This window comes from Mustela erminea, chromosome 20 (assembly GCF_009829155.1).
Source record: "Mustela erminea isolate mMusErm1 chromosome 20, mMusErm1.Pri, whole genome shotgun sequence".
NCBI classification, from domain to species: Eukaryota; Metazoa; Chordata; class Mammalia; order Carnivora; family Mustelidae; genus Mustela; species Mustela erminea.
The window spans coordinates 34,306,963-34,333,226 of NC_045633.1; the positions used below are offsets into that span (position 1 = coordinate 34,306,963).

Sequence of the window (26,264 nt, forward strand, 5' to 3'; positions counted from 1 at the left end):
GTACTGCCTGATGCCCCGGGTCCAAATGAGGCTTGAAGAACTTTGAAGCGTACAGGGAACACAGGACTCCATCTCAGGCCGCTTACCGATCCAGCACAGGCCGATGAGAGGATCTGCGGGACCCGCTGACCTGAGGCCATCGCCCAGCTTCCGGCTGCCCCCTTGGTTAAAGGCATCATCCAGCCTATGGCCTGGGCTGACCTTGGCCTTGAGCTGCACCAACTGCTGACTGGCCCAGCACGTGGTTGCCTTTGGGGCCTGTCTCCTGTCCGATGTCCAGTGGTCAGAGGGCAGGCAAGTCCTGCTCTGGGTTGCTTGTGACTTCTGGGAAAAGCAGGGGGAGGGGAGAGCTCTGGGCCCGCAGTACAGAGTGCGGGCATCAGGCTTCCAGCAGGAGTGGAGACGTTCAGGCTGGGGTGGAGGGGCCCGAGGATCTGGAGGCTGAAGGGGAGGGAGGACGGGGGATCCTCTGCCCGGGTCCCTCCTTCCTGTCCATGCTCTGCACGCGGAGCCCGAAGTTCTAAGACCCGGACAGCGACAAATCCAGAGCAGAGGCAGGGTACAGATACAAATGTTTATTCTACATAAAAATTTCACAAAATGGGCAGCTGGTTGTACCAAGACCTTTGGTGAAGGGGCTGAAGGAGGGGAGGGAAGTCGCTGTTCAAGAAGGCAACACGGACGGTGGTCACGGTCACTGGGCAGGAGCAGAGCTGAGGGGAGGCGGGGCCCGGCCGCGGCCCCGCCCCCTGCCGCATGCACTCGCAGGCACACTCCCAGCCAATCAGCGAGGGGGCGGGCTCTCGGGTGGGGGCACGTTCCTGACTGGAGAAGCCCCGAGACGGGGAGGAGGGCGGTCCGCCTCCCTGGCTGGCGGCTGAGTACTGCATCCCAGACGCCAGACACCCACGTGGCATGTCCGTGGGGGGACAGCAAGGGCAGGACGTGACTGTAGGCCTGAGGTGACGTCTGACTTTCCAGGGCACAAGAGAGCAGGGACCCCTGTCCCAAACATGCAACACGATGGCTTGAGAACCTGACAGGCCGGCTGGGGAGGGTGGCTGGCGCAGGGTGTGGGCTCCAGCTAGGGCAGAGGCCCGGCGGGCCCCATCTGCCTCCCAAGCTCGAAGGGTGCTGGAAACCAGGCACCGGACGACCTCTCTAGAATGTTACCTGGGGCCAGGCACAGCCCGGAGGGGTTGCTCCTGGGGCTATAGGAATGTGGGAAGGAAGGACGAGGCAGCCAAGACCTGCTGGCCTCTGCCCCTAGGCCGGGGAGGGAGCCTGGTCTTGACCGAGCCAGAAGCCACCTGAAGCCACCTGGCCACGACACCCTGAGCCTCCCTGGCAGTGATGAGCTGTTAGAGGCTTAGAGCTGGGCTGTCTCTCAGGGCCACCCCTCCCCTGACCTGAAAAGCAGCACCATGTGGCCAGCTGGCCCCCACCCCTCAGGGGGCTCGGCTTTGGGGGACAGCTGGAGAGAACAGAGGTCAGGGCGGATGGGCCGTTGAGGAGGAGGCAAGGTTGGGGGTCCACCGAGCACCCTGGTCCCAGGAGAGGGCAGACCCTGGGCTAGACTGGGACTGTGGGCGGCATGGGAAGGGGAGCATGGCTACCCTGGGCAGCACGACCCGGGAGGGGTGAGGTGGCCTGGGCCAGGGCCGGAGTCTGTTCCCTGCGGACCTGCCCCCACCCACTGGCTCCTCGGTACAGACACACACGGTCACAGAGATCATGCACACGACGGCTCAGGGCGGGGGTACGGAGGGCCCTACGGCCGAGAAAGGAGCGGTACCGGGTGGGAAGGAAGGGGCTCCGAGCCAGAAGGCGGCGGCAGCCAGCGGGCCTCCCGAGGGCAGACAGACTGTCCCGAGCGGAGCGGCGGGTGGGGTGGCTTCTACCCGAAGATGCCTCCGAAGGTGGAGGCGATGACGATGCCCAGGACCACGCAGCAGATGATGATCATGATCTTCTTCTGCACAGGGTGGGCGGGAAGGGGCAGCCTCAGACTCAGGGGAGGCTCGGGGCCAGGGCACCCAGGGAGAGGAGTCCCTGAAGGGGGGCTGAGGACGGGGGGCCCGGGAACAAGGATCAGAATTGGAACTGGGGAAGGTGCCGCCTGGAATGTACCCGGGGAGGCAGTGGCTGCGGGGAGCTGAAGGCCTCGGGGTCAGGGCTCCGGTCAGAGCCCAGAGATGGGGTCAAGGCAGAGTGGGGAGGGCTCCGCGGTTGTTTCCCGGGGCTCCGAGGGGCAGAGGGGGCTACTGACCCGGCGCGCCTTGCTCTGGTACTTGACGGCCTTCTTGGTGTCAGACACGGCCCTCTCCACGTAGTCCACCGAATGTTCCACATTGTACTCAATCCTGTCGATCATCTCTCCCTGCAGGGCCGGCGCCCGTGAGCTCCAGCCGGCCCCCCTCAGGTCAAGGCTCTGGGGAAGCACCCTGAGGTCAGAGAAAGAAAAGTGGGGGCGTGAGAAGGATGGGGTGCAGCCTGTCACCTGTGCCCCTCAGGCCAGGCTCCCGGGGAGGGGCTGGGCCATGCAGTTCCAGCCAAAGGGGTGCAGACCATGCAGAGGGTGCTCAGCCGGGGCCGGGAGAGGCGGGGGAGGCAGGGGCGGCAGCAGGTACTGGGACAGGGTCCCGCTCCCTCCTCGCAGACATGCAGGTTCCACCGCGCTCCGGCTGACTTTGGTCTTCAACATCCAAGGATCCCTGCCTACGCCCGTAGCCCTCCTGGGCCCCGTAATCTGGTCCCAGCAGCCCCCCAAGGCCGCTCCCACTAGGATGCTGACCAAGACTACCACCAGCGGTGCCATGACAAGCAGCCGCGCTCTCCGAGTCTACTGCCCCTGCCGGTGTCCTGCTGGTGTCGCCATGGTCTCTGCCCCAGCAGCCTCCTGGTGGCCTCCCGGCTTCCTGACTCGGCTCACACCAAACCCACACTTCGGGAAATCCAGAAGGCCAGCACCCCGTTTGCCTCACCTTCACTACGCCCCGAGCTCCAGCCACACGACCTCCTCAGTGAGCCTGGCTCTTGCCAGCCTCGGGACTGGGCTCTGCTGGTCCCGCTCTTCTCACCCGGGAAGTCTTCCAAGCTCAAAGGCCACCTCCTCAGAGAGGCCTTCCCTGACCACCCCCATCCAAAGCAGCCACCGCAGGGACGCTATTACGGTGTTACCTTAAGTGTGGCCCTGGGACTAGTAGCAACAGCCTCGAGCCTGTTAGAAATGCAAATTCTCCGGCCCCCTCCAACCCACCAATCTCTGGGAATGGGGACTAGGAAACCTCCAAGCCCCTCCAAGTGATTCCTGGGCCCTTTTCGAGTTGGAGAAGCCCCGCTTTATCTCACTGCCTCCTGCTAACCTCTCCTGAACACCCCGCACAAGCAGAGAACAGTCCATTCGTCACTCCCTTCTGCTGCCCTCCTACCCCACAGACATTAGCTCCAGGAAGCAGCGCCCCACCCCCCCGACCCCGCTGTCCTAGTCGCTGCTGTACTTCCGGCTCCGGGAAGGCAGCCGTCCACTGTGCCTCCGAGACAAACGGCTGGTGAGTTGGACAAGGCTGGGTGGGGGGCCATGCGGGGCCTGGTGGGCCAAGCAGAGCCATGCAAAGGACAAGGGTCCTTCAGGTGGGCCCAGCCCCAGAGGGGGTTTCAACAGCGGGGGTGGGTGAGTTACCTGGAGACTCGGTCCCTCCCGGGCAGCGCAGCGTGTCAGGCAGAAAGGGTGGGGGTTAGTGCAGCCCTGGGGGCTGCTGGGGGCTGGCGGGCCGAGGGCCCCGGGCCCGGGCTCTCACCTGGCTCTCCACAAGCATGGCCATGTCCATGAACATGTCGTGCAGCTCCCGGATGCTGTTCTCCAGCTTGATGATCTCACTGTGCCGCGTCTCAATCTCGCTCAGGGCCTGCTTTGAGATGCTGGAGTCCATGATGATCTAGGGGGTGGGAGCAGTGGGCTGGGACCTGGGAACCTGCCGCGGAGGGCCTCGGGCGGGGCAGGGGGCCTCGGCCAGGACAGCAGCGGGGATGGGGGACCGTGACGGCTCCCTCCCAGCCACAGCGCTCCGCCACTTCCCCCTCGGTTCCTATTAGCTGTTACTGGATCTCTCCGGGACAGAAGTCTCAGCGTTAACATGAAGCCCCCTGTGCCCACCACATAGTCACCGCTCAGCAGCCTTGTAGGGAGGCCAAGGTGACAGCCCCAGAAGGGCCCAGGCCTTGAACCTCCTTTCTCCCCCCCCCGCCCCCGCCCCCGCCCTCCAGTCAGCCTCCCAGAGGGCAACTACTCCTCCCTTCTCTCCCAGGACCCACAGCCCCTAGCTGCCTTCCACTCTCCAGGCCGCCTCCTTCGGGAAGCCCCCCTGCTCAAGTGTCACTTAAATGTAGAGACGGCCAAGGGCGCCACGTCTCCCAGGAGGAGGAACAAGGCCCTGAGGACGGTGGAAGGAGCCTCTGGCCAGGGGCAAACAAGAGAAGCAAGGAAGGGGACCCACTTCCCTGGACTGAGGAACCAGGAGACGGTGGTCTTCATTCTACCTGTGCCACTAAGATCCGTGTGGCCTCAGTCCGGGCCCTTTTCCTCTGGGACTCTGCCGTCCCTGAAACTGGCCTCTCAAGGTGGCTGTGTCCACAGACAGCCCAGGCCCAGCTTGGGCACACACACCAGGGGTCCCTGCCAGGGTGCGGTGGGCTGGCGGTGGGTGGCTCACACTCACCCCGGAAGCAAAGATGGCTGGGTTTCCGCTCTCCAGCATGTCCTCCAGCTCCTCGCTGGTCGTGGTCCGGCCGGCTGCAAGCAGGGATCGCACTGAGCCCTGCACACCCGCAGGGTTCGGCCCCAGCCCTGCCCCCCACCCCAACCCACCCCGCGAGCTCACTGATCTCCAGCTGCCTCTGGATGCGCCCCTTGCAGCGCTCACGGTAGTCAGACTGCGTGGCGTTGTACTCAGACATGACCTCCACAAACTTGCGGGACAGCGTGGAGTGCTAGGGCGTGACGTGGGAATGCAGGTGTCAGGCCCAGCTCCACAGAGCCCCAGGGCGTCCAGCGCCCACCAGCCCACCCCGGACACCCCCAGCAGCACCTGTGTCTTTCGGATCCTCAGGTCCGCGGATGAGCGGTTGAGGCCTTCCTCCTGCTCGATGCTCTGCTCGATGCCTGGGCAGACCGGGGGGGGGGGGGGGGGGGGGGGCGGCGCTGAGCCACGACCTGTCCGCCTCGCCACTGTCTTCTCCCTCTTGGACCCACACACCCAGGATCTGCTCCAGACCTCCCCTGGGGAGGGTCTAGTGTGGACTGGGCGTGGGGCGGTGGTCACGGGAAGCAGAGGGACAGGACGCACCAGACACTGGGGAAGGGTCGCCAGGGGCCCATCCGGGCGCGCTGCGGGTTTCGGCGTGTGCACATATGCACACCCGTGAGGCCTCAGGCACACTGCAAGCTGTGTGTGTGTGTGTGTGTGCGCCTACCACACACTAGGTCTGGCAGCTCAGGCCCACCCTGCCTTCTGCTCAGGAAGGAAGGGCCAGCCGGGGAGGACCTGGTGGCCCCAAGCTGCAGGCCCTTGGTCCCTGCACCCGTGCACCTCTGCACTCCCACAAACGCGGTGCTGGCCATACCTTGAACCCTCTTTAGCTTAAGTGGGGACATTCCCAGAGTGAAGCCTGGTGCAAACAAGCCTTACCAGGTAGCAGTGCACCCTCATGAAGGAGAGCGAGACCCAACGGCCCGCTCCGAGCTAGGGAGACCCGTGGGACGCAGAGGGAGTGGGCCCGGCGCGCCCCCCCACCTCCAGCCAGGGCCCGGGTGGAGCCCGGACTCACTCTTTAACTTGGAGCGGACTTGGTTTGCGGTCTTCTTTATGTCGGACATGAGCTCCTCCAGCTCCTCCTTCGTCTCTGGGGAGGTAGAAGGGGCAGAGGGTAGATGCCCCGGGGCGCCCCCACTGCTGCCTGACAGTCAGGCTCAGCCCCTGGCACAGGGGGCTCCGTCGCGGGGCTCTGGGCAGACCCTGGGTCCCAGGTCTCCCCCCTGGCCCCGGCTAAGGCTCTGCCTGCCCCTCCGCTGCTGGGCCGGGGCCACGCCAGCTGCAGCCTCACCCCCCCGCCGTGCTGCCTTCCAAGGAGCCTCCCCTCCTCCTTCACTGGCTCTGCCACCCCCTGCAGATAACAGATGGGTCTAAATTTAAGGCAGAAATAATTGTGGAGCAGCTGGCGATGCTGGAGTTGGCGCTGGGGAACACTGACTTGATGCTTGCCTGAGTCGAAATGGGGGGGGGGCGCTGCAGGCTCACCTAGAGTTACCTGGTAGCTCTGGGGGGCCAGGGGGGCCAGATGTCCAGCCAGTAGGGGGACAGAGCCAGGGGCCAGGGAGGCTGAAGCAAGCCCCCATCAACGGAGCCCCCTAGGTGGGGCAGACCTTCTACTGGGTGCCCTTTCCCAGGTGCTGAGCTCAGAGGAGAGCAAGCGCTGGATGCACAATGGGCGGCTGGGGGCACGAGGCACCAGGCTTGGACGGAGCTGGCGGAGAGAGGCTCAGAGAGGCCAGCCCCCTGGCACACGGTTAGCCCTGGGGCAGCAGGTGGCCAGTCCTGTGACAGTGACGCTGGGGGAAGGCCACAGCCTAGTGTTTCTGGCCCTTGCTCCGACTGGAACCTCTCTCTAAAGCTGGCAGAAGCCCTGGGGGTTCCCAGCTTGCTCCACCCCCCGCAAGTGGCAGGCTGGCCGAGTGGGGCCAGGTGGCTGCTTCCCCCTGGGGTGTTGGTGACAGCGCCCCAGCCTCCGGGCAACCCCAGGACTCTGACTTCCTGGAGAAACCACGGAACTCCTGGGGGAGCCTTAGTTTCCTCTGGGGCTGGGCCCCTCCTCGGGGTGGGGAGGAGCATTTACAGCAGTCGATCAGTTGGGGGGTACCTCCTAAGTAGGTCGTGAGGTAGGGGACTTCAGGGAGTGGAGGAGGCGCCTCTTTCTTACAAACAAAGGAAACTTGGTTATCAGCTGCTCTGATGTCTCTGCCTCTTTTGCTCAGACCCAAAACAGCCCAGGCCAGATGGCAGCCCCCAGGGAAGGCAGAGCAGGCCTCGGCCCCGGGGAAAGCCGCCCCCTCGCTGCTGTCCTTCCCCGGAAACTGCTCCCTCTGGTCTGGAAGCCTTACCGGGGAGCCCCCTGCTCTCATCAGTGACGGCCGGCCAATCCTGACTGCTTGGCTCACAGTGGCAGTTCCGAGCCGGTCGCTACTGACTGACGTGGGGACACCTTGTGCAGAAGGTGTGACAAGAGGAAGGAACTGGCGTCTCGGTGGCCCCACGCTCAGCCTGTCCACCAGCAGGGGAGGGCCGCAGCTCTCTGCAGCACTCTGCACCGGTTGTCAGCCCCCTTCCGACCCTCAGCAGGAGGGACCCACACAGGGACACACCCAGACTCACACACGCGTGTGTGAAGACGTATGACATCACACGTTGCTACCTGAGACAAGTCTCTGGGGAGAGGGGCAGCGCGCGACGGCCACACTGAACTCGGGCCCTGGCTTGGAGGGGCCCCGTCTCCTTCCCACCCATTCCTGGGGCAGGCTCCCGGCTCCCAGCAGACTCCTATCGCTTTCTAAGGGCCTGGGCCAGCTCGGCTTGGCCCTGGCCTCCAGTTCCAGTGCACTCTGGGGGCTGCGGAGAGATTTCTTCTGGGGGCTTGAGGATGCCTGCAGGCTGGGCCGAGGGGTCAGGGATAGGGAGACGCAGCAGGAGGCCACACGCAAACCCAGCCCTAAGGGCTTCCCCTGGGCCATCCAGGGCCGGGACCCTCCCCCTTGCATTCTTGGGGCCCCCTGGGCTAGAGGGGGGGGTGGGAAGGAGGCCAGCCGGCAGGAGCAGTGCACACCCGCTCAGGTCACAGGCCTGCGCGCTCGCACTGTCACAGCCTCCCCAGGGCCGCAGGGAAGGCACCTTGGACCTGCGTGCTGTCAGCCCGGCACAGGGCTGGGCAGTCACCAATACCTCGCCAGGAACGGCGACAGGAGGGTTGGGGAGCATGTCTGGGGACAGAGTGCAATGCAGACACACAGAGGCTCCCTGTGTGCAGGAGGAAGGTGACTTCCTGGAGCCCTGGGAAGGCCCGGCTCCGGGGTACCAGTGGCCAGGTGCCAGGGCTGCTAGCTCCTTCCGGAAGCTCCTCCCGCTTGGCCGGCTCGCCCTCCCACGGCGCTGAGGCTCGGCGCGGCCATCTGCTCCCCCGGGAGGCTTGCGAAGGGGAGGGGCTGGGCAGAGAGGCTTCCTTTTGAGCCGGGCAGCACCCCCTGACCCAGCTTACCTGGCTCAAGGTCGGTCCACCCATGCCAACCTGGGTGGAGACCCGGGGCCAGCGGGGGATCCTGGGCACCAACCCCTGCCCCGGGCCAGCTGCGTTCCCTGGAGCTTTCCACGGGGCCCTCCGCGTGCCGGGCAGGCCCAGCAGTGCGGGTGCTGGGGATCCAGGAGCCCCTCCCCGGCAGGACACCGCCCCCTCCCGGCCCCCAGCCCCCCTGCTGCCTGGGTCCCACACACTCACTCTCGTCGGGGTTGGGGGAGGCCAGGATGGCGCTGTGCTTCCGCTTCACCTCCTCCACGTTCTCCGAGATCTTGTCGATGAAGCCTCGGATCTCCTCCACCTGTGCGCCAGGGCCTCGGTCAGGAGGAGACCGGGGAGGGCGCTCGTGGGCCCCGGGGCTGGACCAGACTGAGGCTGGCGGTCAGGTTCAGAGGGGCTGGACCAGGCTTCGGGTGGGGGGTGTGATGTGGGTGTCCCCCCCGCCTCCAAGGTCTCCCGGTGTACTCGAGGGCGTGGGGTGTGCTGGCTCCCACCTGTTCGAAGAACTCATCCATGAAGCCGTCCCGGTCCACCGTGACAGTGACATCGTCGTCATCATCGCTGTCCTTGGCCTGTGCGGGGTGTGCGCACGTGAGTGGAACGGCGGCAGCCCCACGGGGTCCCGCCGGGCCTGGGACTGCAAACTGCCCGGCATCATACGCAGGAGGCTGGCGGGCTCGGCTCTGGGGCCCTGACTGCCGCCCTCTGCGCTCTGTCCTCTTGGCAGGGACAAGGTCTGGCTGTGCCCCAGCTCCCAGCCACAGTGAGACCTGGAGGACCCCTGGGGCCCCAGCGTAAGGACAGAGGCCCTGCCTGTCAAGTTGGTGACAGGGCCCAGTCTCTACCTCTAGGCCAAGGACTCCTTCCCCTGCCCAGCTGCTTGCCCCTTTCCCACAGAACCGGGGCCCTCCCGACACACCCCTCACCCTAGGGGGCAGCTGGAAACGCGGCCCCAACTCACGGACCTTGCCTGGGACACGTTGCCTAGAAGCCGGCCTTCTCTACTTCCTAGTCCCGACAGGTTGGGTTTTTTAAAAAGATTTTATTTATTTATCTGACAGATCACAAGTAGGCAGAGAGGCAGGCAGAGAGAGAGGAGGAAGCAGGCTCCCCGCTGAGCAGAGAGCCCGATGCGGGGCTCGATCCCAGGACCCTGAGATCATGACCTGAGCCGAAGGCAGAGGCTTAACCCACTGAGCCACCCAGGCGCCCCCCCTCCCCTGTGGTTTTAAGTAGGATGGAGCCCAAAGTTCCCAAGCTCCTTTTTGGCAGGGGTGGGGGGCGGGGGGGGCAGTCCGGGCGTGGGCGGCCTGGGTGCCAGGCCACCCATACCTGCCTCGGCTCAGACTGCGGCGCCGTCCCACAGTGCCTGAAGCAGGCCTGGGGGATCCCGGTGTGCGCAGCCCCGCAAACCCAGCTCTCCCAGCGCGTGACATCAGACCTCCGTCCTCCTTCCCTTCGGGCCACCAGCCTGCGAGGCCAGTCCTGCCGCTTGGCTCGGGGCCTGCCCTAGGCCCCACCCTGCCACCCTGGGAGAGGCCCGACAAAAGCCACCCACAATGGGGCTGAGTAATCACACCTGTGACTCCCAGTGTGCCGGCCGCGCTCGCCCCTGTCCGCCTCACACGCTTCCGAATCGCCAGGGGCAGCCCGCTCTGCTGGCGAGCGCAAGTCCCTCTCCACGGCCAAGGCCAGGGGCCCCCTCGCGCTGGGGTTATCAGGCTTGATCACAGCCCTTCGGGTCCCGGCACCCATGGGAGGAGGTGCGAGCAGGCTCAGCACCGGTTCACCTTGGTCTCTCTTGTGTCAGGGTCCAGGTCAAGGACCAGGCAGCGGTTGAGGGATGGGGAAGCTGGGGGACCCAGAGGCTGGGCCCAGCTGGCCTGCTGCGGAGGGACCCAGGTTCTGCGCCCAGCACAGACAGGGACTGGCTGAGGGACGTGCCCTCTGAGTCTGTTTGCTCCTGTGTGCGGTGGGGACAGGGACGCCTGGCCGCAGGGACAGCAGGTTGAGGAAGGTGGGAAGGCACCGCATGTTCCGTAAAGGGCTGTGCCCCTGGGGCTCTCGGGGTCCCACTGCCCCCCCAGAGAGGGACCAGACAGCAGAGGGGTTGGCTGGGAGCTTTACGGAGGCAGAGGCGGCTCTCACAGGCCCCCTCATCAGGAGATCACACCTCCTCCCCCAGCAGCTAAAATAAATCCTTGCTCCCACAAGTGCCTGTGGCTGCTACCAGGTGGCCCCCTCCCCCAGCCAAGCCCACCTATAGACAAAGAGAATCTAGAAGCCGTTTCCACACTTTTGAACCCTGCCAGGAGCAGGACCTAAGCTAGAGGAGCACTCCTTAGGGAAACCGAGGCAGAGTGCAGTCTGGAGGAGCCCAGGTCCCCCTCCGGGGCAGCCTGCTAGGTTGGGAGGTGGCCCCAGAAGAACTCCTGCCCTTCAGCGGCCTGCCCTGTCTGTCTTTCCTGGCATCTAGAGAAGCAGAGGGATGGACAGGACAGGACAGAAGGAGAATGTTCCAGGACCTCTCCCAAGAACAGTAATGACCAGTGAGGACCAAAGACAAGGGCATCACCGTTTCCAGAGACCCCTGGGATCTGGGCCGCTGCTCGGCCTGGGCCCCGGCTTGCCCGCCCGTCCGTCAAACAAGGAGGGATCTTCTCCAGCATCCAGCAGCTCCGACCTGCCCCCTCCTGGGCCTCCCCAGAAATCTGACAGCTGGAGTCGGGGAGTTTCTCCCACACAGGGTTGGCAGGAAGGCCGCTCACACTCTCCGCCCGGCCCCCAGGCCATGAGCGCAGAGCTGAGGAAGGGGACACCAGGGGCCAGGGCCTGACTGGGGCTCCCAGGCTGGGCTACTCCCCGAAGATGGCACTCGGATTGGCCCCAAAGCCGCTCGGAGGACTGAGGGCCTGAATTCGCAGCCCGGGTCACAGCAGTGGTGACTCCAAGCAAAACCTGGAGGGGATTCTCCGTGGGGACCCCTTCCTTACCACGTCCTGGCACTTCCTCCTCCACAGGACTTCGTACCCACTGCCCCTCGCCACCTCGCTGGTGCAGCTTGAAACCGGACCCTGGGTCACCCCACCTAAACCACCTCCCTGCCTCCACAACCCACCCGCCGTCTTCCCCTGCCCCAGTGCAATTCCCTCCGCCTGGAATGCTGATTCCACGAAGCAGACATTCCTGCCATCCTTCGATGCCACCTCCTTCCAGAAGCCTCCCCCAGGTCAGTATCTCGCTCCTCTGGTTCCCCACACACTGTTCACATCTCGACTGGAACCACAGCCACACAATGAAAAGCCACCTTGGCCTCAGCTTGCATACCTCCTGTGACGGTGAGCTCACGAGGCTTCCCCAGGCAGCTCTGCCTACCTTGGGCTGCCCCAACTGTCCCTTTCTTGTGGCCCTAAGCCATGAAGAACCTGTTGGTGCCCTTTCCCTTGGCTGGACTTGCCAGAGATCTGACGGCAGCATCCACACCTTCCCTGGGTTCTCCTCCTCAAGCTGACCATTCCCTTCCCCTCACATCCCTCCTGGGACCCTAAATTAAGTTGCAACCCCTGCCCCAGACTTGTTTGGATCAGCCTCTCTCTTCTTCTGCGGTACATGATATAAACTCAATCTGTTGTTGATGGTGGTCTAAGCGGTACCAAAGAGCTGACCCATCCCCTCCCTCTTTTTATGAGGTCTACCTTCATTAATGCAACCAGAGATCAGTATAAGTGATCATACAGCACTTCCTGGCCAGAAAAGTCCCAAGCCCTTACCTACCCCTGTCTACTTGGTTGGATTTTAGGCTCAAGGGAAGGACTTTTTTTGCTTAATGTCTTCATTTGTTCTGATCCTTGTTCCAGTAGGTGAGAATCTGATGGCTCGTGACTCTGGGGCTCCCTGCAACCTCGTCCGTATCTAAGCCGGAGCCCTGTGGCACCTTTCTAGAGACATCGCCCAGATTAACTAAGATCCCAGCCAAGTTTCACTGGAATCTAAATAAATGACAAGCCCCAAGCCCAGACACACTTGGACCCAAAACGAAGTAGGAACTGGGCTGGCATGTCCTCGTGTCCTGGGGGTGGTCAGGGCAGGCATCACTGACACGCACCAAGGGAGCACCCAGATGGTTTAGAATCCTGAGGAGCCCAGCTCCCTTGAAAACCTGCTAGCCCTCTGTGAGTGACAGTCACAGCACCAGAAAGAGGGCTGGCCTGGACTGGGGACTTGAGGTGGCAGCTGGACCTGGTGGGGCGGCAAGCATCTTCAGGACAAACCTAGCCCGTCATCATCTGAGCAACCTACCAGCCATCTGGCGCAAACTAGGTTCTGCCTCATTCTCCTGAGCTCCTCCTCTGAACCCCCCATTCCCAAGGGTCCCCCCAAATCAGAAACCAGGTACATCTACTTTCTTCCTCTTCCTCTCCTATCCATCCAACATTTGACTTGTTGCAGTGTCCTTTTCACTGGGTCTTAACCCCAGTCCAGCACCATGATCCCTTGGAAGGCTTAAAAAAAAACCCCAAAACCCAAAACCCAGCTTCCAAGATTCTACCCAGAGAGACGGAATCAGAATTTAGGGGTTTGGGGCTGGTAAGGCTAAGTTTTTAAAAAGCCCCCCACCCCGGGGTTGAGAACCAGTGGTCTGATCTTTCTCCTCTCTGATAGGCTCTGGCCTCGTGAGGCCTCTGGGACAAGCCATCCAGGATGAAGGCCGCCCTGGCCAGAAGCCCTGCACCTCCAGAGGAGGCCAGACAGCCCTGGTGGTCTCTGCTGGCGGAGGCCCAGAATTCCGGGATACCTTCCTGGAAACAGAAGTGTGATTCCTCTAAGAGGCTGGAGGCCAGCAGCCTCCAGGCCCGTCCCTGGGGATGGATGGCGCGAGGCCAGCCCCTGTGTTGATTCATTCCTCTGGAGCAGGAGTTGGCTGTTGTCTGCCTCGAGGGCTCGTTTTTTTCCCCTTCTTGTTTTTGATGACGACTTCGTCAATACCGCTAGAGCAGAGAGACCCAGCGCTGAGTCAGGGGCATGTGAGGCCAAACCGGGTCTCCAGGAAAGAGGGGCTCCCCCCACCCCCATCTGATCCCTCCGCCCCCTCCCCACCTGGTGTCTGCCTTTCACCTCCAGATCCTTGCCCCTGAGCGGGGGCCCCGGGGCAGCTGCAGGAGGCAGCCTCCACCTGGACAGGAGCCGGCTTCAGCCCGCACTACCCTCCTGCCCCAAACCACAACACACCATAGGACCTTCGATAAACCCTCGGCCCCTTCCAGACCTCACTTTTCCTATCTGCGAAAGAGGAAAGACTAGATCATCCCTGAAGATCATTCTGGCTGCACCCCAGGTTTCTTCTGGAGGAGAAACCCACTGTTTCTTCTGGGAAACCCCAGGGAGCTAAGGGGAGGGAGTCTTCCACGCTGCAAGGCTGGTCGGGCCAGGTGCACTGTAGGATGAAACGGGCAAGAGGGATTAAGGCAAGAACCTGCCTGGTGTTGCCCAGGACCCCCAGTCTCTTTTCTCTCAGCTAGAGAAAACGCGGGAACGGGTGGGCTTCCCCACCCCGCCGTGAGCAGGCATCAGACCACCCCCCCATCCTCTCCTGGCTGGGCATTCCAGCCTCTCTGCCTTTACTCATGTGGATCCCTCCCCCCAGTTCTATCCAGCTCCCTCTGGGCCACCCTAGGTTCCCTTCTTCCGGGGTCTGGCGGCCCCCGCGCTCCCTCCTCTCTGCCCAGGTCCTGCATGGGGCTCAGCACGAAGGTAAACCCCCTCCTGGACCCCGGGAAGGGTGGGTGAGCTCCAAGATCGCAGAAAGAAAACCAGGAAGGCCTCCGAATAGGGGAGAAGGAGGCAGCAGCATGCCAGGTAAGGCTGCCCGGTGGGGGGGCATCTTGCCCTGTCTCTCTGGTTCTGTGACCCTGGGCTAGTCCTTGCCCCTCTGAGACCCCTGGGTGGCCCTTCTGATCTCTGAGGGCCCCCGATGATCCCTTCGCTCCGTGTGCACAACGGCAGGATAAGCTGCGTGAGGAGAGGCTGCTGGCGACGGCTGGACGGCTGGGCCCGGCCTGCAGAGCGCTGAGGAAATGCGCCAGCTCCTTCCCCAAGTGTGACTTTTATAAATAAGCTCCCTTTGCTTTCCTTCCAAATGTGGCGGCGTTGGATGTGGGAGGAGGAGCGGGAGGCGGGAGGGCGGCTGGCGGGGCCGCAAGTCGCCGGCCCGAGCACCACCTCTGTCCAGCCCAGCCTGTACGCCGGCCTCTCGGTTCCTGGGGATTCTGACTCCTGGGGTTCAAGGTCTCTCTTAAATATGGAGTCAGACTCGGGGGACCACCCCTTGCCTTGAGACACTGGGCTCTAGCTTTTCTTATCTCTCCTTTCACAGGTGGGAAGCCAAGGCCCAGAGGGAGACTTGTGGGAATGAGAGGTTCCCCCCTGACTTGCCGTCGACCCCACCCTGTGTGGGCTCCTGGGGGCTGCCGGAAACCCCCAGGGGGCAGGACCACCTGCCAATGAGGACAGCAGCCTTCACTGGCTCTGAATGCCTGCGGGGTGGGGTCTAGAGGAGAAGCCAGGCCTCGCCATCTAAGGGAGCCCCAAGGCTACTGTTTATGTATATATGTGCGGGGATGGGGGTGAGGGAGTCGCAGGGACAAACCCCACAGCAACGGTCCTGGGTTCAAGCTCCCTACAACCCGTGCCCCCCGCATGGGCCTCCAGTCCCAGCCAGGCCTAAGTCTGACTGTCTTTGGGACAAAACCCCTTTCTACTGTCCCTTTTGAGCTACCAGGCGTGCCATTTGCTCTCTTATGCCTCAGTTTCCCCTTTAGGAGAGGGGACCGCTGATACGCCGGACAGCCTGTCACATGTAAAGGACTGTGTTCCCCTGACCACTTGGTTTCCACATACACTCCCGTCTGACCCACCAGGCGCCCGAACATCAGCCAGTGCACCGCAAAGCCACTCATCACGGAGATAACATTCTTTCTGACTCAACACAGCACAGGAAGCTTGAGGGCAACCGCAAGGGCTGGCGAGGGAAGTGTTTAGACATCATATATGACATGAGGGACCATCTTCTTCCTTTGAAACCTCCTGAGGTTTACCCTGGGAGTTGGGCATTTGGCCAGGAATAAAAGGTCTGTTGGGAGGGTGGGTGGGGGGGTCCGAGCCAGAGCAAGGGGGGAGATGGAGGCAGGAGAGTACAGGTCCCAGCTCCAGACTGCCTAGGAGACAAGAGTGGTACAATGGAAGAGATGGGGCACAAATGCAGGAAGCCTCTGGACAGACAGGTCAAGCCAGGGGCTCAAAAACCCAAAGTACACTTGAAACTTTCCATATGAGGACCTCGGTCTCTGGCTCGGAGCTGGGTAGCAGAGGGAGTGCTCAGAGGAGCCAGTGAGCTAGCTGCCCCCCCACCACCACCCCAGATCAGCACTGTGGACAGGGCACCTGCCAGCCAGCATGGTGGTCAGCTAGGGGATCCGACAAGAGTCAGCTTGGTCTAAAGTCCTGATGCCCCCTCCCCACAGGCAGGCTTCATCTCCTTCAATGCCCCCACATGCCCCCAGGCTTGCCATCTGTAAGGGGGCAGAGGTGAGAATGTCCTCATAAATGTCAGAGTCCAGGGGAGACGGGTGAGGGGGTAGAGGTGAGTGAGGAGCAGGCGGCAGGGGGTCTCAGTCAGGGGTGGGCTCTGTCTGGTCAGAGCCTTTGCGCATCCTCTTACTTCCCCCAAACCCCGCCCCAGGAGCCACACCCCGGGGGCCCAGACACAGGTGGAAAAAGAGGTTCAGGCTGGACTCAGACCAGGGAACCCCGGAAGATCTCAAAACGCCGCGGGCCGGGGCTGCCAGGAAGCCAGCGAGGTGGACCGGGGGCGAATCCGACCCCTCAGGGACAGGGGCGGGCACCTACCCCCGAGCGCGACGGGGGTGGGGAGCCACAGGTGATGGGAGCTACAGGTGACGGAGGCGGCGGGGCGCCCCGCGGGACAGCGCCCGCCCGAGGGGCCCGGCCCCACCCGGCGGCCCGGTTTCCGCAGCGCGCCCCGCCGCTGGGCTCTGGGCAGGGGACCGCCCCCGGCCCCTTGCCACTGCGGTCCCGCCCTCTGCCCCCACCTGTGCGGGGGGACAGGAGGGTCAGTGATGCGGCACCACGGGGGGGGGCGGGGAGACAGAGACGCGACCAGCTCCGCGGGCCGCAGGCGAGGTCAGCCTTCCGTCCCGCCGCGGATATCCGGTAATAGCCCTCCGACCCCCCAAAACAAGGGGGCACGGGAAAGTTTATCCGGGACCTGGGGCTGCGGCCGCCAGCCCGCGGGCCCACGGCGCCGAGCTCACGCGAGCCCGTGGCCGCCAGTGGGTCCGAGGGGCGGGACCCGGAGGGGGGTCGGGGTCCCGGGCTCCGCGCCGCGCCCTCCCGCCCGGCCGGGGACGCAGGGGGCTGTCGTCGGGTGGCCGCCGAGGCCACGAGGGGAGCGGCCGGCGCGCCGGGCGCGGGGCGCGGGCGGCGAGCGGCGGCGCGCGGGGGCCGGACTCACCGTGCGGAGCTCCTGGGTTCGGTCCTTCATGCTCCCGGGAGTGGCAGCGGCGCCGGCTGCAGCCGTGTGAGCCCCGCATGCGCGGCGGCCGCCCCGCGGCTGCGCAGCGCCAGCGCGGCCCCGCCCCGGCCCCCGGGACCCCGGCCCAGCCCCCAGCCCGGCCCCGCCCAGCCGCCGCCCCCGGCCCCGCCCCGCCCCGGCGGCTCCCGGCGCCCGCAGTGGGGTCGGAGCCCGGGGACCTCGTGCCCCCCCGTGCCCCACGCCGCGTGATCCCTGCCAGGCATGGGGCCCCCGGAGCCCCCGGTCCCTCTCTGCGCTCAGCCGCCCAGCAGCTCCGCCCTCGTTCTGGACCCTGGATCTTCGCCCCCAGAGCTCCTCCCATCCCTGGGGGTTTGCTGGAGGTCGGAAACCCCTCGATTTCCTTGGAACCTCTGGCACTCGCCCCCAAAACCCTGCTCCAGAGTTTCATCCCCTGAGCCCCCACCCTTCTCGCTTTCCCCCCAACACCTCGTCCCGACTCAGGCTCTGGCCCCTCTTTCCCCGGGATTTCTCCGATCCCTGGTGATGCTGGGTGACCACCTTTTTTTTCCCTTTAGCTTCCACTCCCAGCAGGATGCAGGGACCCTCTTTGAGGAAGGGAGGTCTAAGCTAACGCCGGTTCTTGTAACCCCTTTCCCTGCAGCCCCAACCCTGAGTCCCAGCCCCAGGCCTGAGATCCTGTGTCTCTCCACGTCTGGGGGCAGCTCAGCCTGGGGCCCAGCTCACCGTAGCACTAATGGAAAGATCTTAGCAGTGTGTAGAGGGGCGGTGGGTGGGGGCTAGTCAGGAACAGATGCTCCTTTTCTAATCCCTGCCAGCAGCTTGTTATATAGCAGCCATATAACACCCCCCCTCCCCCAGCTGTCCCCTCTGTGCCCTGGCCCGGACCCTCTTGACCTCAAGCCAAGCACTCCCTCTTCCTTTCCCCAGGGCTGCCAAGGTGTCATTCTGGAGCTGGGCCAGCCTCCCGCTGCCCAGTGTGTCTGAGCTTGGCGCTTCTCCCAGACTGTGGGCACAGGTTTGCTGGCTGGTAGACAGGCTAGAGACACTGTTCCAGCCATCTTTCCTTCCCTGGAAATCCGGCCAGAGACTGACTCGCTTAGATGCGGCCTGGCATCAGAGGCAGCCACGCCCTTCCCAGCTGTCCAGACCTCAACCTTGAGCATCCCACAGAGTAAGCACTGGTGATGCAAAACCAGGACTCACCTGCTGGAGGGACTTGTTACAGGGAACCCGTGGTGGTCCAGAGTGCTTTCCTGTGTGCAGGGCAAATGGTGGGGTGGGTCATGGGTGCACCCCCAGAGCCCAGTGTCTGGGCAGGATCGGGAGACACAGCTCATGACCTCACAGGGCCCCAGGGTCACACCAAGCATCGCTTACTAATGTCCATATTAAATGTCGCGTGAACAATGACTAAAGACTGGATGTGTACGCTTCACTCCGCTCTTCTGTTAGCGGTTTTACCCTCATTCAAGCCTTCATTCAGTTCTCGAACATGACTGAGGAAACCGTGCTCGAGCCGCTGTTTTGCACTTAAGATGTAATCTAGTAGGACAGACAGACACGGTTTCAGTAGTTGAGGGATTTGGGGTGGCTTCCTGGAGGTGGGGATTGCAGCAGGAAGACAGAAGGAGTGTGCCCAGACACTGGCGTGAGGCCAGGAGTGTTTGCAGAACCTCAGACCTTGCTGTGGCCCACGGCTCTGCATGGGTAAAAGATGAAGCCCACGAAGGACGCCTTCCTCACATGTTGAACTTTTTTTTTTTAACTTTCCTCCTTGTGCAGACAAGGAGGAAGGAATCAAGGGTCAGACTTCCATGAGTCAAATGAGTAGGGGGAGTCAAAAATCAGCGGAGCTAGGGCACCTGGGGGGCTCGGTTGGTTGAGCATCCAACTCTTGATCTCAGCTCAGGTCTTAATCTCAGGGTGGTGAGTTCAAGCCCTGCGTGGGGCTCCGTGCCCAGCAGAGCCCACTTAAAAAAAAAAAAAGTTAACTGAGCATCTACTGTGCACTGTCTATTCTAGATGTTGGAGATGTGGCAGAAAGCAAGAGAGACAAAAGTCCTTGCCCTCGTGGAGTCCACGTCTAGGAGAGGAAAGAGATAGTAAATAGCATTCTTGCTCGGGGAAAACATGCTATGGGGAAGACAAAGTCGGGAGGAAGGGGGTGTGGGGTTTGAGGTGGGTTTCTCATTTCATTTTATTTTATTTTTAAGTATTTATTTATTTATTTGAGAGAGAGAGAGAGGGCATGGGAGCAGGGGGGAGTGTAGAGGGAGGGAGAGAGACAATCCTGGAGCGGACTCCCCAGTGAGCAGGGAGCCCGATGCGGGACTCGATCCCAGGACCCTGAGATCATGACCTGAGCCGAAATCAAGAGTCAGCGGGCACCTGGGTGGCTCAGTGGGTTAAAGCCTCTGCCTTCGGCTTGGGTCATGATCTCAGGGTCCTGGGATCGAGCCCCACATCGGGCTTTCTGCTCAGTGGGGAGCCTGCTTCCTCCTCTCTCTCTGCCTGCCTCTCTGCCTGCTTATGATTATCTCTCTCTGTGTCAAAGAAATAAATAAAATCTTTAAAAAAAAAAATCAAGACTCAGCACTCAACCACCTGAGCCTGCCAGGCACGCAGGGGTTTTCAATTTGCAATTTGATAGTCCAGGAGGCTTTGCTGAAAAGGTGGCATTCTTTTTTTAAGGTTTTGTTGTGTGTGTGTGTGTGTGTGTGTGTGTGTGTGTGTTTTGTTCGTTTGTTTGTTTTGTTTTTTAAGGAATCTCTATTCCCAACGTGGGGCTTGAATTCACAACCTAGAGATCAAGAGCCGTACACCCCACCAACTGGTCCAGCCAGGCGCCATGAGAAGGTGGCAGTTGAGCAAACATCTGAAGGAGGGGAGAGAGTGAGTCATGTAGGTCTCTGGGGGGAGAGCATTCTGGGAAGAGGCAACATCAAGCGCAAACCATGAGCAGGGAGCTCGCCTCGCCTGTCGGAGAAACAGCAAGGAGGCGTGGATGCCTGCAGCCTAGCGGGTAAGGAAGACCTTAAAGGGTTGAGGTCCAGACCTCTTCCTTCGGCTTTTACTCTGACTGGGATGCAAGCCACAGACACGGATAAGGGCACGCGAGCCGAGCCACGATCCATCTGGGACTTTAACAGAATCGCCCTGTTTGCTGGGTGGAGAAATCAGGTCTTCCTCCACTTACAGTGGGGGTTACATCCCGACAAACCCACCGTGAATTGAAAATATCCTAAGTGGAAAATGCACGTCGTAACGCCTAACCGACCGAGCACCAGCGCTGAGCCGAGCTGTCCGTGAATGTGCTGAGAACACTTACACTAGCCTGCAGTTGGCCAGAATCGTCCAGCACAGAGCTTAGGTTATAATGAAGTGATGTGCTGAACGCTGGCCAGGGGGTGAGAAGCAGAATGGCTGTCTGGGTGCGTGGATGGCTGGCAGCACAGGGGTCCCCCTCACTCTCGTGATTGCTGCTGGTGCCACGACCCAGCATCACGAGAGAGGATCGTGCCTCGTATCGCCAGCCTGGGAAGAGATCCAGATTCAGAATTCAGGATATGGTTTCTACTGAAGGCATCCCACTTTCGCACCGTCATAATGTCAAAAATCATCAATTGAACGGTCTTAAATCTACATCTGTAGATCGTGAAGGGCTTTGGGGAGGAAGCAGGGATGCCATTTAGGAAGTGATCGCAGTCCTGCCGGGACAAAGGTGACAGCGGCAGTGATGGTGGTGACAGGTGGTCGTATTCTGCATACATTTTTTTTTAAGATTTTATTTATTTATTTGACAGAGAAGGAGAGATCACAAGCAGGCAGAGAGGCAGGCAGAGAGAGAGGAGGAAGCAGGCTCCCTACTGAGCAGAGAGCCTGATGCGGGGCTTGATCCCAGGACCCTGAGATCATGACCCGAGCCGAAGGCAGAGGCTTTCACCCACTGAGCCACCCAGGCGCCCCCTGCATACATTTTAAAGGTAGAGCCAACTGAAGGAAAGAGAGAAATCCAGGGTGAGCGGAGTCTAGCTTTGACCTCAATACCTGGAAAGACGGTGTTACTGCTCACAAAGGTGGGGAAGAACTAGAGGAGGGGTAGGTTTGGTGTGGGAGTAGATCAGGTTTTGGGGTTTGGCTCTCTTAATTTTGAGTTGCCCATCAGACACCGCAATGGGGAGGGCAAGTAGCCCATTGCCATGTGATCTGGATTTCATGGAATAGTCAGGGCTGAAAGCAGCCTGCCGAGGAAGTTCTCGGAGCATGGGAAGAGGGCAGTGTGGAGGACAGCCTGGAAGTGGTGTCTAGGAGAGAGACCTTGACCTGGCAGCCTGGAGGGAATGGTCAAAGCCATTCAAGAGACATATTTAATATTATTATACTGTATTTCAATTATGTAAAGAATGTTTGTTGTAAGACATTAAAATGATTAGGGGAGCCTGGCTGGCTCAGTCCATAGAGCACGTGACTTTTTTTTTTTTAAAGATTTTATTTATTTATTTGACAGAGAGAGAGAGAGACATCACAAGTAGGCAGAGCAGCAGGCAGAGAGAGAGGAGGAAGCAGTCTCCCCACTGAGCAGAGAGCCCGATGCGGGGCTCGATCCCAGGACCCTGAGATCACGACCCGAGCTGAAGGCAGAGGCTCAACCCACTGAGCCACCCAGGTGTCCCGACTTTTCTTTTCTTTTTTTTTTTTTTTTTAAGATTTATTTATTTATCCGAAGAGAGAAGAGGAGAGGGCTGGGGGAGGGGCAGAGAGAGAGAGAGAGAATCCTCAAGTAGACATACCCCTCTAAATCCAGAGCCCGATGTGGGGCTTGATCTCATGACCTCAAGATCATGTCGTGAGTCAAAATCAGGAGTTGGATGCTTAAAGGACTGAGTCACCCAGGCGCCCTGGACATGTGACTCTTGATCTTGATCTTGGGGTTGTGAGTTGGAGCGGCACGTTGGAAGCCGAGATTACTTAAAAAAAATAAAATCCGAAAAAAAACATTAAAACAGTGTGAAAGATTATGAACTAGACGCAACAGGTGCTGATAACTGGGCACGTGCAGGTAAGGGCAGAGCTGGCTCCGGGAGGAGGAGCAGACCCAGGGGGACAGGGGAGGAGTCCAGACCCCACACCCGTGAGCATTTCAAGTGCCCGCCCAGATAGCTGGGGAGACATGCAGATGGTCAGTGAGGAGTTCATGTGCTACGCCAGCTGGAGACTAAGGAGGCAGGAGTAGTCTGGCTTGGGGTGGAGATGAAGTTGGGGGGCCACAGTCCCGGGTGTGTATGCATCTGTGTGTGTGTGTGTGTAAGATTGGAATCAGAAACAAGGGCTGACATTGGAATGGAATGCACCAAGCACATAGTAGGTGCTTACATATTTATTACTAAAATAAATACATAAAAAAATAAATAAAATAATAAGTAAAGTAATAAAATAAATAATTTAAAAAAAAACCTGTTGCACAAGATGACATGGGTCCTGGAGCGGCCAACTCCCTGGGATCAGGGGCCACTTCCCAGAGGTGGGGCATTTCAATGGGGGCTTAAGGGATGAGTAGGAGGTGGCTGGGTAGAGAACGGGGGGGGGGGAAGGCCTTCTGGGCCAACGGTGTGAACAAGGACAGGGGGAGAGAGCAAGGCTTATTCCCTGTGGGGACAAGGCAGTCCCCGTAACACACATCACTTTGATCCCATTCTTTTTTTCTTTTTAAGTAGGCTCCATGCTCAGTGTGGAGCCCAATGTGGGGCTTGAACTCACGACTCTGAGATCAAGACTTGAGCTGAGATCAAGAGTAGGACGCTTAACAGACTGAACCCTCCAGGTGCCCCAGAACATGCTTTAAGGTGTGTAATCGATGGATAGTCTGTCCCGACCAATGCCCTGTGAAGCCTTGTCCCCACCTTAGTCAAAAGGGCTTCTCTGTGGCATTCTGCGCTCTACTTGTTCAGGGCAGTGAGGTCTCCCTATCGCCCCCAGGGAGAGGATCCTGATACCCCAGTAGAGATTTCTAGTTCCTTTGTGGTCCAGCCCTGTGTCACCTCTTGGAGGCCACCTTCCCTTGACACAGCCGTGATGCCCGATACCCACACAACACGCTCCTTTTAGGAATCTGCAGTTGCCTTAGTTCCCCACGGCTGGGACACTCTCCTCCCTGTTTCCTGCCTCCTCTCCAGGCACCTGGCCCTTGGCTTTCACTCCGTCCCCAGACATCACCTCCTCCAGGAATTCATCCCTGACTGCCCAACAATGAGGGCCGGGCTCCTGTGTGGTCCCGCAAAGACCTGTATTTATCCTGATTGTAGCACTTCTTGTCCTGTGAGGCTGTGGTCTGTGTTAGGTGTCCGTCCCCTCATTGGATGGGGACATCTACAGGAAAGGAACCAGGTCACTTCTAGTGTATTTCCTAAGGCCGGCACAGAAAGTGGGTTTGTGGAATGAGAGATGTTAGCACATGCGAATAAGCTGTGTTCCTATAAAGGAGCATTGAGGGAAAAGCTGGGCGTTTGGGAGGGCCCAAAGCCCCTGGGGACAGTTTGGGGCTTCCATCCCGCAAGCTGGAAGGGTTAGGCAAGGGCCTCTTGCGCACCTAATCCCTGAGGTTGGGAACTGCTGCCACCTGCTGGACATGGCCGGTACTGCTTCACTGGCGTCCTGGCCGCCGGGCACCCATGTGCCCGGGGTTGGGATGATGACAGTCACCACCTGTCCTCCAGAAGCCCTCAGGCTGGTGGGAGAGACACCTTGACAGTGACAAGACAATGATGGGAAGCGCAGGGGCTGTAGGGGTCTGGAGGAGGACGAGGAGGAAGCTCGTATAGAATTTTCTTTTCTTTTGCTCTCTGGCAGGCTTCCTCACCTTTCCTGGGAGGACCGACCCTGGTCCATTACTATGCAAAGCGCTGGTCATTGTATGAGCGACCTTACTTAACCCTTCCTGCGACCCCACCGGGGAGGTGACCCATTAGTTCCGTGTCACAGATGAGGACAATGAAGCTCAGGGAGGGAACCACAAACAAGGTCACATACAGGTAAGCCCCCCAGGCCCCTCCCAGCCGGCAGCTCTCCTTCCCACTTCCAGCCTCAGCCACCCCAGCGCACAATCTTGTCCATCTTGTCCATCTTCCAGCTCAGCCCTGAGGCTGAGCCACCCTGGGGAAGCAGGGGAGGAGCGAGATTGGACAGGGGCAGCTGGGGCATGAACCCAGGATTCCCCAGGGAGATTCCCAGAGAGAACCTCTCTATCAAATAAACAAAATCTTAAAAAAAAAAAAAAAAAAAAAAAAAGGATGTGAGCTCTATGAAGTCAGGGAATTTTGTCTTCCTGTTTTATGTCCACCATCCGGAAACACGTTTAGAACATAGTAGGTGCTCAGCAAATATTTGCGGAATGACTCACTTAATGACTGTAAAGCTCTTAGACATTTGACACCCCAGTGGCAGCCAGGGCCACGCCTGAGGGTGGCATCGGAGTTGGGGTGGGGGTTAGCAGTCCCCACAGAAGCCAGGCCCCCATAAGAAGGGCATCCACGCCAGGGGGAGCACCATTGTTCCGGGGGGTTAGCGGCACCCAGGAAGACTGAACTAATTACAAAATGTACTGCAGACAACTGGAGAAAGAAGGTAAAATATGGAAAGCTTAGGATGAGCCTGGTGGATGGCAATTCAGGTCTAACAGTGAACTTTTTCTTAATATATGTAAATTCTATTAGTTAGGTTATCCAGAGAACCAGAACCATAGGATGAACACTGGGAAAGAGTGTTGTTGTTGTTGTTTTAAATATTTATTTATTTGACAGAGAGAGACAGCAAGAGAAGGAACACAAGCAGGGGAAGTGGCAGAGGGAGAAGCAAGCCTCCCGCCAAGCAGGGAGCCCCATGCGGGACTCGATCCCAGGACCCCGGGATCACGACCTGAGCTGAAGGCAGATGCTTAATGACTGAGCCACTCAGGCGCCCGGAGAGAGAGAATCTTAAGCAGGCTCCATACTCAGCCCAAGCCCAACGTGGGGCTCGATCCCAGGACCCTGAGATCAGGACCTGAGCCAAAATCAAGAGTCAGACGCTTAATGGACGGAGCCACCCAGGCGCCCCCATTTGTGAACCACTGTAGTAATAATTAATGCGGGCAAGAAACATCGGCGGATGCCAAACCCTATGTGGGGTAAGGGAAAGGAAGTGTCATAGTCTCAAAGTACCTCCCTTCCCCAGTGCTTATTAATTGTGGTCAAGCACTCAGCATTGGTCCCACCAGTCATGGTTCCAAACAATATTAGAAAGGAGAACACAGCATCCTGTCTGTGATGTCTCTGCCCAAAGTGGGTTAACAGTGGCTTAATCATAAGGAAGGCGTGGACAAGCCCGAATTTGAGGATGGTCTACAAAATAACTTCCCTGTAATCTTCAAAATGTCAAGGCCACGAAATTCAAAGAAAAGCCACAAATTGTTCTAGACCTAGGGGGACCAGCGGGATGCCACGACTGGGTACAATGTTTGATACCTTATTAGATTTTTTTTTTTTACCCTAAAAGGATATTTTTTTGGACACTGAAGAGCAGTTTTGAAACTGTTTCGAGATAAAAAGTTAAAAGAAATGCCTTTCTCCTGCATGACTCCTGCTGGCCTGCAGGGTTCATTGTGGATGAGCTCCTAAGGGAACTTCCTGGGATGGGCTGGGTGTGACCTCCTGTGACCTCCTTCGTGCTCCTACTGTGCCGGGAGCCCCTGATGCTCTTTTCTGATTTTATATGTGCTTCGTCCCTGCTGGCCTCGGAGGTCCCTGAGACCAGGTCCCTGGGCCCTGTCTGGATCACGGCACAGATCAGACTCTCAAAACACAGCGACTCCGTCTCAACAGAAGGGTGTGTCTGGGGGTACAGTTCACCTCTTTGCCTGGGGCTCAACCAAGGAAGCTGTTGGTCTGGCTGTTGGAGGAACCTGTGTCTCAGTGCCACGAGTCATGTCTGGTGGGGTGGCCTGGGAGAAATATTTATGTTTAAGGCAGAGTTGAGGATCTACTCCCCTGGACATACCTTGCTGAAGACGCTTCTCAATGGAGCAAATTCTCTTACACCTTTGACGTCACTGGCGTGCTCAGTGAGCACGTGGGGTGGGGAGAAATGGGGAGACCTGGGGGGTCACCTAGGTGACCCCTCTCCCACCCCAGCAGACCCCGCCCGGCTCCAGGATCAGAACGCTGGGGATCCTGGAGGAGTGACCAGCTATGTTATTGGGAAGAATGGACATCCCAGATGTTAAGAGTCTACAGGAATGGTTAGGCCTTTTCCCTTCTGTTTCCTGCTGAGCTAAGCTCGGCCATATGCGTGGTTGATGCCAAGGTGCCAGGCTTTCGAG

At 60.0% G+C, this 26,264-nt stretch overlaps 2 protein-coding genes across 2 annotated transcripts; both read right to left on the bottom strand.

Annotated features, from left to right (window-relative positions):
• Positions 1-31: 31 nt before the first annotated feature.
• STX1A (syntaxin 1A) lies at positions 32-16,979 on the bottom strand. Its single transcript, XM_032327670.1, has 10 exons — positions 16,871-16,979; positions 8,835-8,912; positions 8,542-8,641; positions 5,827-5,901; positions 5,088-5,161; positions 4,881-4,989; positions 4,719-4,792; positions 3,801-3,938; positions 2,270-2,380; positions 32-1,975 (listed from the first exon to the last, which is right to left on the bottom strand). Exons 1-10 carry the CDS (start codon positions 16,898-16,900, stop codon positions 1,898-1,900), a joined length of 867 nt encoding a protein of 288 aa, XP_032183561.1. The 5' UTR covers positions 16,901-16,979; the 3' UTR covers positions 32-1,897.
• Positions 6,856-12,858, bottom strand: LOC116580871. Its single transcript, XM_032327669.1, has 2 exons — positions 9,808-12,858; positions 6,856-6,867 (listed from the first exon to the last, which is right to left on the bottom strand). The coding sequence occupies exon 1, from the start codon at positions 11,815-11,817 to the stop codon at positions 10,912-10,914; it is 906 nt and encodes a 301-aa protein (XP_032183560.1). The 5' UTR covers positions 11,818-12,858; the 3' UTR covers positions 6,856-6,867; positions 9,808-10,911.
• Positions 16,980-26,264: the final 9,285 nt, after the last annotated feature.

Bases quoted from the DNA above. Each gene is read 5' to 3' on its own strand.
- LOC116580871 (XM_032327669.1), bottom strand. From the start codon at position 11,817: ATGCTGCCGTCAGATCTCTGGCAAGTCCAGCCAAGGGAAAGGGCACCA.
- STX1A (XM_032327670.1), bottom strand. From the start codon at position 16,900: ATGAAGGACCGAACCCAGGAGCTCCGCACG. The intron at 8,642-8,834 runs GTGGGAGCCAGC...CCTGGCGCACAG, and splicing joins TGGATGAGTTCTTCGAACAG to GTGGAGGAGATCCGAGGCTT. The intron at 5,902-8,541 runs GTGAGTGTGTGG...CTACCTCCCCAG, and splicing joins CTCCCCCAACCCCGACGAGA to AGACGAAGGAGGAGCTGGAG.